Here is a 12571-nt window from a genome sequence, read left to right as displayed (position 1 = left end):
TTCAGGTTAAAGTCAATCTACAAGGAGAGGCAGTGGACCGTGGAAGTACTAATCTAGGGGTAAATCAGGCTGGCTTCACGTTACATTCTGCCATTTACGCTGCGCGCCCGGACGCGAAGTGCGTTGTGCATGTTCATACACCAGCAGGGGCCGCGGTGAGTGCGCTGCCCTGGTAGAGACTTCAAGTTTAAAGCCGGTCACTGAGCGGCACTTCACATCTCCCCCAAATTGCCCTCTCTTGTTGCACCAAGTCACAAACCTCATTTTGTTGGATTAGAAAAATCTTTTTTCCTCACTACATTTGACTTTCTTAAAAGAATATATTTTAAGGGGTCCATTTACTATCGGATTTTGAAAAACATGTAATAAGTCTGAAAATGTTGTAAGACTCAACGATTAGAAAAATCAGTGTTGAAGAGGGGAGTGAGATTTCAGCATATGGGAGACTGGGAAGTGCAGAATGACAGCAGTGAATTGAGACTCCTTGGTTGAGAAGGGAGGGTGAGGTGAGGTGGTAAGTGGGGGACGCTGGGCTCAGGCAAGGGTTTGTGGGTTGCAGGAGACTTGAACCTGCTTGACGGTCTGAGGGGAAGGCGCCAGGCCTGTGATGGAGAGGTTGAGGCTGAGAGACACACCGGCCAGCCTCCACAGATGATCTGCCTGGAGTTAGCGAAACCCAGGCTGGATTGTGACTGGGGAGGGTAATACCGGGGAAGGGAGTTCCCTGGTGGTCCAGTGGTTAGGGCTTGGCGCTTTCACTGCCCTGGCCCGGGTTCAGTCCCTGGTTGGGGAACTAAGGTCCCCTCAAGCCGTGTGGTGCAGCCAAAAAATAAAAAAAGAAGGGGGAAGAGGGCACAGACGCTGCAGACTCTTAGCAGACTTGGCCGTTGAGCCCCGAGCTTGCCAGGAGCCTGCCCCATTCTGATCACCAAGCCTGGACCCTGCTGGTGCACACAGGCCACCTGACCAAGCCTCGGACCCCTCAGTATGTATGAAAGTGTACTTTCTGGTTGTTGGCACAGTCATGTGAAAGCGAAGCACTCAAGAACTGTCTAGAATTGTCTTTTTTATCACCAGTTTTATACTTTAATGACTTCCTGGGCTTATTTGTTTGACAGATGACCTCATTGATTAAGTAATACTGAATTTCACTCTATCTTGATGTTTTAATGTCATAGATCTTGGGTTGTTGGGATGAATGTTGGATCTGGTTTGTTTGTTTTACTTTGAAGATATGGTTCTTGATGTCAGCATCAGTTTTATTAGTTATATCATTCTCCAAATGATGTAATTTTTTCTTAAAAGAATGCATGCTCTTCCAACCCCAAAAAATCCATGCCAAAAAAAAAAAAAGAAAAATCCATGCATTTTAAAGAGCCATTAGAGGTACCTTTGAGACTATGGTTATCACAAATAGCATGTAATTTGTTTTAAAAATTATCAAAGTAACTTTACTTTATAAGGAAATATCTTCTTATAGAAAGGCTGATATTGTGAAAGGAATTAAATATGGTACTGCCTTTTTTGTGGTATTGTCTTTTTAGATTAACTTTTCTGTAAGAAATTGCTACACTTACATATGTATTATTTAAATCTTTGGGGCCTGTTAGTCTAGGTAGAAGACCTTTAAAATTAGCATATTCTAAAGTCAGTTTGGGAAAGTTAAGGAAATTAAAGGGCTATATGGACACTTAGATTTTTCACTAAATAAATGTAGAGAATTTATACAGTATAATATCCTAAATCTTTATAAACCTCCTTTTATCTGACTTTCAGGTGTTCCTATCTCACCTACAACCTAAGATGAAAAGTACACAAAACCTTAAAGCTCTTCAGAAACCCCTCTTTGCAATGTTGTGACTCATTCAGAGGAAGCCATTATCTCTCCTTGCAGTAGATCCAGGGCTCATCTTATTAAATCTGAGCTCACTTGGTGTTTACAGTCGGTGTGGGAGAAATCCAGAAATATGTGGAATTTCTTTTGAGACCTTCCTTGACAGTGGTAGCTTTGATTTTTAAAAATAGATTGGTGGTGAGCCCCAGAAGTAAGGTTTATCTTAAGTTCATGGGTTCATTCATTTCTGAAAGGAGAACAGAGTAAAATACGTTCCCGCCGTTACGTTTTTGAGGAAAGCATTTGCCGTGTCGTCAGTGTAGCCCCTGATTCGTCTTCGTTGATGGTGCTGCTTGTTCTCTAGGTCTCTGCGATGAAATGTGGCCTCTTGCCAATCTCCCCAGAGGCACTTTCCCTTGGAGAAGTGGCTTATCATGATTATCACGGGATTCTGGTTGATGAGGAAGAAAAAGTTTTAATTCAGAAAAATTTGGGGCCTAAAAGCAAGGTCAGTAGGCATCTAATCTGGTATTTAAATTACAGAGGAAAGAAGAAAAACGTTATCTGTCTTCTTGCCTAGGTCCATAGAGCTTTCCTGTTTCCTCCCTTTAGGTTCTTATTCTCCGGAATCATGGGCTTGTATCCGTTGGAGAGAGTGTTGAGGAGGCCTTCTATTACATCCATAACCTTGTGGTTGCGTGTGAGATCCAGGTAGGTGGTGGCCGTTCCGTTTGGTCTGTAGTATACTTAGGTGTTTGTGGGGTTCCCATAGATTTTTGATACTTGTTTTGCAGCAGTGAGTCTGTGAGCGATTTCTTTGCTAAAGATGAGCTCATGGATTTGGAAGATGACCAGGGAGAATGCCGTTTCACTGATTTAAGTTGGCAAATGATCATTGGGCTTTTCATTTCTAACTTTTAATTTTTCAAATACATAAGTCATTGCCATTGATGGAGTACTAGCATATGCCAGCCCTGCTATCAGGTGCTCTATTTATGTTACTACCTGTCATTTCACTCGAACTCCACACACTCTTTTTGAAAAAGCGGGTGCAGGGAGTAGAGACGCGCCCACAGTCTCACAGCAGTGGGCCCTGCTTATGCTGAGTCTGCTCGGCCCCGGTGTGCGTTCCTCCCTGTCACTCTGGCTTGTGTCTGTGTGGTGATGCAGCCCCCAGTCCCCTTCATGTGGCCTTGGGAGGGCTTTGTCTTCCCTTTTGTCCTTCTAGTATGAGTGCCCAATATTTTTTCATGCTAAAGAAAACCTTCTGAAGATTACCTTGTGATTTGTCTATCAGTGTCTGTCTCACATTTTTTATTCTTATAATGATTTGGTTTCTTTTGAAACCTACATTTCTGTTGAAGTGATCTCTCATGGGCATCTGACCCCCTTGATCAGCAAGGAACTCCAACTGTAGTGTTTGCTTGTTTTGGAAAAGGTTCGAACTCTGGCCAGTGCGGGAGGGCCAGACAATTTAGTCCTCCTGGATCCTGGGAAGTACAAGGCCAAATCCCGTTCCCCCGGTTCCCCGGCAGGGGAGGGCAGCGGATCGCCTCCCAAGTGGCAGATTGGTGAGCAGGAGTTTGAAGCGCTCATGCGGATGCTGGATAATCTGGTAAGAATGCTGCCACCACTTGATACAGCGCTCATCCCAACAGCACAAATGTTAGTGTTTTTACAGTGAGTGAAATAGTACTGTGAAACTGCTGTCTTCATTCATCAGAATGCTTTCACCCTCAAGTCATGAAGAGCACCAGGGCAATTTAACTTCTAAGCTAAGCTACGATTGAATATACAGGTGAGGGTTTCTTGTCTCCTTTTGTTTTTTAAAGGTAATCTTGTTTGGACTGTGCGGGGTCAGGAGCACAGAGAATGCTCTGCTCTGCTGGATAAGTAACTCCTCGAGTAGCAGGCTCAGCCCTGTACCCGTCATCCCGCAAGCAAGCCGTCGAGGGGACTTTCTAAATCAGTCAGCCGAGTGTCTTGTTTCTGTTTTAACAGTAAATTCTAGCTATTCAGGGCCTGACTGCTGTGTCCCACACACTTTGCTGCCGATTTATCGCGTGGGAGACCCTCTGCTGCTTCCTGCGGGGACGTGGAGCCCAACGTGGTACAGGAGCATGGCTGCGGGGCTTTTAGCATAATAAGAACGTTCTAATAGTACATGGCAGGATGTGGTCTGTTAGGTGGCTGCAGTGAGGGATGTCATCCTTTTGCAAGGATCAGGGAGGAAATTTATGTAGAGGGTGGCACTTGAGAAGGACCTCAAAGAAGAGGTAGAAGCGTGGCAGGCTGAGTTGGGGGAAGGAAAGCATCCGTAGCAGAGGTGAGGGCACGGCTGGAGACATGGCAGCACGACAGGGTCATGTCTTTCAGGTCCATCTCTGATCTCGCCAAGTTCTTTAAATATTCACAACAAGGCACTTAGGGTCAAAGCAATCACATTAAAAGACAAATGACTGTGATGGGGCCCTTTTCCTGCTGCAGTGTCACACCTCTTCAGTAGGATTCAAGAGAGTCTCCCACTGCCCCATGATGTTAGGTGCTGGAGAAAAAAAGACCTGTCGTGGGCATGTGGGACAGAGAAGACACTGGAAGGGCACGTTGCCAGCTTCACATTAAGAAAGTCGCCACAACTGGACCAGGTCACGGGTGGGATGGGTGGCTTCAGGAAGATCTTGGAAGAAAAAGAATTCATGGATCTGATTCAGGGTGTGCTAAGTGTCCTCAGAGGGTTCTTCTCACTGAAATTCTTTGGACTTGGGAGAATGTTCATTGCTGGAAAGGGAGAGCTGGGAGTTAACTGCCTAGAAGTGATGGTCACAGGAGTAGATTTGATCAGTGAGGGAGGGGTGAACCTCCCATAACTTCTGCATTCATTTGCTCAGTAAGTGGGTTGCATTAACTGACCACCTAGTCTTGAGCCTGTAGCCGTGACCAGGACACAGTTCCTGCCCTCAGGGAATTCATGGCCTGGTCAGGGAAATGGACAAACAAGTCCCGGATGCAGTCCGGCACCTGTGACGTGTGCACTGACGGAGCACGAAGGCAGCTGCAGGGCGGAGGGGGCGCGTGAGCCGGGACTGCTTCCACGGTAGCAGCCAAGAGGAAGAAAGCCCACTGAGACGCTGAAAGAGGCAGGCCAGGACAGTGCAGTCTCAGGGAGGTCGCAACCGGAGAAGGTTTGAGAGTGGGTGGTGGTCGCTCAGGCATCTGTATCCGGAGTCCGATACCCCGAGGGGCCCGGCAAGGTGAGGAACGCTGGGGCGACCCAGGCTTACTGGCCCTTCTTCTGTCCTCTTAGCAAATACTTTGACGTTCACTGCGCTTATACCTAAAAGGTGGGGAGCGGGAGGGAGGAATAAAAATCAGGAACACCAGCCTGCCACATCTTGTGCACTCAGTACATTCTGGAAGGTGGAGAGAGAGAGAATTAAAATTAGTGACTCCAGTTTGATAGGGGAGGAAGATAAAGGATGAAAGATTAATAAGCGAGATGACAGGAAGGGTGTTTTATTCAGTGCGCTTAACGTGCACAGGTTATTTCTGACATTAGAAGGCTGTGTGGTTTATAAGAAGTAAAGTTGGACGGCGGTCACTGACGCTAGTCCCCGTTTTAATTTAACATTCTGATCAACTGTATGTGTTTGCTAATAATTGAGTTGGTAGAGAATAGTTGAGGGTTCTCACACTACAAGGAGTAGGTCATAAAAAGTCCATGAACATTTCTGACATAGAAAGTCAGAAGAAATGCTAGTTTCTTTCGCGATCAGGATATCATTCCAGCTTCTCAAAGAAGGGATGAATCCATATTTTTAACTATAAGCCATATAGGAGGTCTGAGGGCTGAGTATTGCTTCTGATTTGGGTTTGGCATTTAAAGGGGAAGAATAAAGAAAAAACCCATACCCCCTCAGAATACAATTTTGTGATGTCCTGGATGGTTTATTCTGAAGTCATGAAGATTACTCAAGAGTCCCGGCCCTCCGCAAGAGGACACTTGAGTTAATAAGAGCTGTATTTCTCTGAAGATAGTCTTTATAGCTGAGTGGTTATCTTTTATGATTCTTCAGCAGAGCATGTTCGTAAATGGAGGAGTTGCCAGTGCAGACGTTCATCTGTCTTCCTGAGGGTAGTTACGAAACAAGAGTAAACAAAACAACAACCAACTCCATTCGGGGGTTATTACCACCCTTTTTTGAATGTATCAAGGGAATGATTGGTAATAAAGGTGGTGACCCCCTATAGAGGGCAATCACCCAGAGCGGGGAGAATTCCCGAATTGAGAGGAATGCTTCTACAGTACTTGGCAAGTAGAGTGCCGCCACTGACTCATCCTGCGTGACTAGCCCTGTGTAATCCTTTCAAATCTTAATTCTCTTGTCATTCATTGTGAAGCTGCCATAAATGACCTGGTCGAGGTATGAAGCTGTGGGTCAGGAGTCCAGGCACAGCTGAGCTCGGTCCTTGGCTTAGGGTCTCACAAGGCTGCAGTCAGGGTGTTGGCCTGGGCTGGGTTCTCATCAGAAGGCTCTACTGGTGGAGGATCCAATCCCAAACTCCTCACATCATGGGCAGAATTCATGTTCTTACAGCTCAGGAGTCACGGCAGCTTGCTTCTTCAGAGCCAGCGATGGGCAGAGAGACTTTCTCAAGACGGGTGCTACACTCTTATGTAACATATCCCATCACCTTTGCCCAGTTCTGCTGGTTTGAAGCAGGTCGCTGGTTCCCCTCACACTGCAGGGGAAGGGCTTTACAGGAGGTGGGGGCCTTTGGGGGGCCACTGTAATGTCTGTCCGTCACAGCTTCTGAATGCTCAGCTCTGGAGAGGAAGGATGAGTGAGACATCATCCTCGCCTTGGAGATGCTGTCTGTGGGCTATTAGCACGCAGGTGGGTCAGCACGGTGGGCTCAGTGCCGTTACAGAGGCGGGAATTAGTCGGGCAGGCGTTTTAAAGCACAGCGAATGGTTGTGAAACACGGTTGAGGGTTAATGCAAATATTGTTACGTTCAGAAGTAAAGTAATTTCTCCAGGTACCAGTTGTCATGAGGTGTACTTGTTTGGTCTTCCTGAAAGATTTTCACTGTGACTTGAACAGGTTAAAAAAAAATGTTAAGTAGCCTGATTGATATAACTTATACTATAACCAGCAGCAAGTAAACCTGGTCTCCTAAATGTTAGCTTTTTGTTGAGATATGTATATATGTATATATGTATATATGTATGTATATGAATAGGAGAGTGTACCTGTTTAAGTGTTCAGTTTATTAATTTTTAAAAACTGAACACACTGTGTAACCAGCACCCATATCAAAAAACAATGCCAGCACCTCAGAACCTCGTATCCCCCTTTGAGTCTCTTACCCCATCCCAGGGGTGACTGCTGTGCATCCTTCTAACAGCAAAGATAGGCTTTGCCTCTTTCTTACTTTTTATAATTGGAATCATACAGTATATTCTTTCACATTTGGTTTCTTTCACTCAATACCATATTTGTGAAGATACACCCAAATTTTGTACTAGTAATATTCTCATTGCTGTGTCATGCTCTGCTATGTGAACATACCACCGTTCATCCCTTCTACTGTTGATGGACTTTTGGGTTTTTCTACTTTGGGGCTGTGGGAATAGTGCCGCTGTTAGCATTTTCATACCTGTCTTTTGGTGAACATATTTGCGTTTCTCCTGGGCATGCATGTACATAGGGTGTGCATATAGTTAGCTTTTGTAGATATTTCCACACAATTTTCCAAAGTGAAACTCTTGTTTTCAGATCTGAAATATTGACTGTGTCTCTCTCTCTGGCCCCTAGGGTTACAGAACTGGCTACCCTTATCGATACCCTGCTCTGAGAGAGAAATCTAAAAAATACAGCGACGTGGAGGTTCCTGCCAGTGTCACAGGTTACCCCTTTGCGAGTGACGGTGATTCGGGCACTTGCTCCCCTCTCAGACACAGTTTTCAGAAGCAGCAACGAGAGAAGACAAGATGGCTGAACTCTGGCCGGGGTGACGATGCTTCTGAGGAAGGGCAGAACGGAAGCAGTCCCAAGTCGAAGACTAAGGTGTGGACGAACATTACACACGATCACGTGAAACCCTTGCTGCAGTCTCTCTCGTCCGGTGTCTGCGTGCCAAGCTGTATTACCAACTGCTTGGTCTGTGCCTACCTTACTGTTCATAGTTAGATGATGTAGAGCACGTCTGGCAGCTGGGGCTTCGGAGGCTTTGGGAACCTGGCCCTTCTGACCCAGGGCTAGGCAAGCCTTCCTCAGTAACCTTCCTTAGCCTGAACCCAGATCCACTTTTGCATCAGATATAATTCAAGTAATACTGTCTGCTTGAAACTGCTTAAGATATGTTGTACCTCTGCAGTAATTCCAGCATTACCTAACTCCGTACACAGCAAAAATGCTACATGACTTACATGGATTAACCTACAAGTAGGAGCTATCATTCAGTTCAAACTGTATTTGAAGAATCTTTAATACTTCAGGACAAAAAGATGGGTGAAGCATAACCTCTTACTTTAATGTCGTAAACTCAGCTGTTTCATTAAGGCACTAACTTAAGTCTGTTCTTTAAAGTCTTAGTGTTCTCTTAAGCAGTTTTCCCTCGTGGCTCATGGGCATCTTCTCACTGACCCTCGTCCTTTCTCGTGAGCCTCCTTCCCCGTTTGCTGTCCCAAAGCCTCCGAACGTTCTCAGCCAGCTACTTTCTGCATGGACTGTTGCATGTGAGTAGACGGCCATAGTGGAGAGTCTTCTGACTCCTGCTGGGTGTGGCATGACCCAAGTGCAGCCAGGCTATCCGCAGGCACCAGCGACAGGCGCTGAGGCGAGCTTCGTGTCAGGAGTAACGCTGCCCTGAACGCTACTCTGCCGTCTGGTGCTCAGACGTCCCTGGGCAGCGCTAGACCTGGACAGGCCGCTGGCCCTGCATCCCAGTAGGAGAGGCCCTCAGTGGAGCCTCTTGCGGAGAGACGGAGGCTGGGACGCACGTGTCTCTGCGTGATTAGTTCCATAGGAGTTGAGGAGAGATCAGCCTAGATGTGCTGAAACAGGACGCCAAGTAAGCAAAGCGGGCCTTCCTGTTTCCCTCGTAACAGTGCTTTTGCTTTATAGATTTATTTAAAAGAAATAAGTTCTGTCTTCCCCAGGTGGTTCTGGTGTTTTCCGGATGCACAGTTGTTGAGACAGCCTCTGTGCTCCTAAGGAAACGTGTCACGTGGCAGAGACTCTGCGTGAATATGGCCGGGGTCGGTCGGTGTTTGAGCCCGTCTCCCCTTTCCTGCTCCCTCTCACCCACTTCCTCTCTCTCTCCCTCTGTCCCTTATTTTCTTTTTTCATTTTATTTGTTTAGTTTGTAACTTATTTCACTTGTTAAAGGGAGTGGGCCTGAAAACAACTTCTGCTGACCACATACATATGTAGTGCTGAATTGCTGTGATGAATTTTTCCAAAGTGTATGTGTAGCAGCAGCTTTGAGCCGTATTTACTATTAGCTTGAAAAAAATATTAAATTGCTTTAGGTATTTTAGTCACTGTGTACATTGAAGGGGAGACTTTGTTCAACTTTTAAATTTGTTTCTTACTGTTCTGGAGTAATACGAATTCCATGCGCTGTTTTCAGGTTGGTATATTAATTTATAATAATTATTCTTAAGTTTTCAAACTTGTTCAAGCTTCTGAGGTTGTTGTTTTAATGTTTTAACTAAAAATTATTTTTAATAAGAAGCTGGAGTTATTTCTATCTGAGGAGATAAAGCGTCAGTGAGTATCTCGCAGCTCATGCCCATCCCACGCTGCCTTCACAGCGGCCCAGCATTGGACGGTTTTGCTGCTTTCTGTAAAGTCTCGGTCTATGGCTATCTTATTGCCTCTTGAAAATATTCTGAAAGGCATAACATTTGCTCTCTACGATGGGCTTGTTTTAGTGTTCAGTGCCTACTCATGCCTAAGAATTAGAATTTGATTAAAAATCTCATATTTGATTGGAGGTCCGAAAAAAACGTACGCATGAAAGGTGCAGCATGCTGATATAATACGCACTGGTGTCTAAAACAGCCTTCCAGGAAGGGTTCATGAGCGCTTTAAGTTCGTTTGGGACACTTTTGTAACACTCAAAAGTATTAATTATATAAAGTATTTGACATCACCAAACTCTTCCGCAGGTAGCTACTGTGTAAGTCTTCATACAGTAATCTTCTTGGGTTGAAATAGCTACGCAAACAGTACATTCTGGTGCGGTAGTTTATTTTAATGCAAAACTTTGGTGATGCCCACTCTTGCCTCACCGCACAGAGTCTCCCCTCACCTGGACAGCAGCATCACACCGCTTCTCATGACCCTGTCATCTCATGCTTCCAGCCGGCTTTGGTGTTGAGGACTCTCGGAGTGGTGAACCAGTGTGCTCTGAAGGGTCCCCCACGGCTTGTCCGAGGGAGTCATGGGGCATAGCTGTGTCGTCAGCCCGTGTCGCGCCCTAGATGTCAGCTGGGCACTCTGGCTGGCACTTGCCAGTCAGTCACAGCTCTGGCTTCCAGCATTACTGGTTTCCAGCCTCTGCAGTGACCCAGGCGGTGTGGTCATTGGTTCACTCTCTGTGAAGTTCAGTGCATGACCAGATGTGAGAGGAGTTGGACAGACTGGATGCTGTGGTGTCACTTACTGTTGTCACGATTCTGACTTTTCAACTGTCCTTGCTATTACAGTGGACTAAAGAGGATGGACATAGGACTCCCGCCTCTGCCGTCCCAAACCTGTTCGTTCCACTGAACACCAACCCAAAAGAGGTCCAGGAGATGAGGAACAAGGTGTGCACCGACTGCCACCAGCAATCAGTGGAAGCTGACGTGCGTGTGGGAGGAGGCAGCCCTGGGTGGGGCCGGAGGCCTGCGGCTGCAGGGGGAGAGGGTGTAGCTCCAGGAGGACCTCTGCTGCCACCACGTGACTGCCGAGGTCCTCCCTTCACACTGCTTTGCTGCCGTGCTGACGAGGTGCAGTGGCAGTGTGTGAGCAGCAGACGCTTTGGCCCCCGTTGTTGAGCCAGCACCTGCTCACGTAGCAGGGCAGAAAGAACAGCCTTTGCCCCTGCCTTGCAGGGTTCGTTTGAAGAGTTAGAACGTTTGGTATATTGGAACATGAGATCCACCAGTGTTCACAGTGTCACTAAAAGATGGGCACACAGGGGTGCCTCCCCTCAAGTTAGTGAGGTCTGTGCCTGCCGAAGTCGTCTGGAAGGGGCCCTCCATCTCCTCAGACCCATGAATTACTAATCGGGCTGGCCAGCACCGTTAAGCGGGCACGGTGGTCACGCAGGACCCACTGGGGTGCAGGGCAGAACAGAATAGCAGCTTGTGCTGGGGGCCCAAGCGCACAAACAGTGACTTTCAGCCACAGCGAGGTTTCTCTGTACTGTTGATGTGTGTTTCCCTTCTTGCCATCCTCAGATTCGAGAGCAGAACCTACAGGACATTAAGACCGCGGGCCCCCAGTCCCAGGTGTTGTGTGGTGTAGTGATGGACAGGAGCCTCGTCCAGGTGAGAGCTCAGAATGTCTCTGACGGTAGTGGGTGGTGGCTCTAATGACTGCCTGCTCCAAAATTATTCTTAAGTTGGGAGAGAATGACTATGAGGTAAGTGTCCTAGGCAACCAGTTTTCTTTGTTCAAAGTCTTCATGATGAGAAGTAACCCAGCCACTTTTCCTTGAGTGGGAGACCAAGCATAAGCATGCCCAGGGCCGTGTCCCCCTCCAGCCCAGCTCCACATCGTGCATGCCTGGCTCAGGGCCTGGGTTCGCCCGGTGTTAGCGGTGAACTGTGTACAACGCTGGAAGAGGGTGGGTGTCGTGGACTTTGGTTCTTGCATAGATTGCCGTCCACAACAAAGTGCTGCTTGGGGAAAAGTGCAGAGGGTTCCTGTAAATGTGGTCCACATTTACACGCATTTCTGTAAAAGGATTGTACCTCATGGCACATTGAAGATAATCGTGTAAGTAGTTATCTCTGAAAATGAAGTTGCCACCAAATGTTTTAAACATGACTCACCGGGGTTGGTGATGGTTGTTGCATTTTCTGACGCTGGCCAGCTGTGGTCCTGGTTCTGTGGCCCGTGTTTGCACGTTGCACCGCCATCACCGCCGCATCGCTGTGGACGGCTGTCCCGCTGCATGCTCTCAGCTGCCTCCATCCTGTGCTCTCGTTGATGTCCCACAGCCGGGCCTGGCGGGCTCTGACGACTCAGTTTACTGTTGCAGGACGCGCCCCTCTCTGACTGTACGGAAACAATCGAAGGGCTCGAGCGTACAGAGCAGACCTTTAGTCCCGCTAAGTCTGTCTCTTTTAGAAAGGTACTCACCGCCCCGTCCTCAGCTACCTGTCGGCACACCCTGCTCTTTACCCGCCCCGCCCCTCACCCGTCGCTCTCGCTAGGTATTGTCTTAGGTACCGCAGGAGCTTTAAACGGATCTCTCAGTTATTTGCGAGATCGTCCAAAAGGTTCTGTTCTGCTTCTTTAAGTACAGCATTTTGTATGAGGTTATTTTTACAATTTTTAGCATTTTTACGTTGTGCTGAGAAATGGCTGATCTTAGGGATGTTTCTGAAGTTCTGCATGTGACTTTGGTTGGTGCATGCTTTGGGGATTGAGGAGCTTGCCTTTTCCAAGGTGCCAACTGCAGAAGGCTCCCGGGTGGGCCGCGAGCGTGTCAGCTCCCCCGCGAGACCTTCCGCC

General features: G+C 47.3%; 1 protein-coding gene across 8 annotated transcripts in view; it reads left to right on the top strand.

Moving 5' to 3' along the window:
- The window catches only part of ADD1 (adducin 1), a 39617-nt gene that overhangs the window by 18101 nt on the left and 8945 nt on the right, over positions 1–12571 (top strand). For 2 of the 8 annotated variants that reach the window (XM_065878065.1, XM_065878070.1), the window contains exons 5-12: positions 6–155; positions 2199–2342; positions 2447–2545; positions 3273–3449; positions 7652–7903; positions 10552–10653; positions 11290–11379; positions 12096–12188. In XM_065878065.1, coding sequence (XP_065734137.1) covers positions 6–155; positions 2199–2342; positions 2447–2545; positions 3273–3449; positions 7652–7903; positions 10552–10653; positions 11290–11379; positions 12096–12188 — 1107 coding nt within the window. Of the gene's footprint in view, positions 1–5; positions 156–2198; positions 2343–2446; positions 2546–3272; positions 3450–7651; positions 7997–10551; positions 10654–11289; positions 11380–12095; positions 12189–12571 lie in introns of all 8 variants that reach the window. The other 6 variants (XM_065878063.1, XM_065878067.1, XM_065878064.1 and 3 more) reach the window with 3 other exon arrangements.

This window comes from Phocoena phocoena, chromosome 5, assembly GCF_963924675.1.
Source record: "Phocoena phocoena chromosome 5, mPhoPho1.1, whole genome shotgun sequence".
NCBI lineage: Eukaryota > Metazoa > Chordata > Mammalia > Artiodactyla > Phocoenidae > Phocoena > Phocoena phocoena.
The sequence above is the reverse complement of the archived record's forward strand: the minus strand, read 5'-3'. Positions and strand labels throughout refer to the sequence as shown.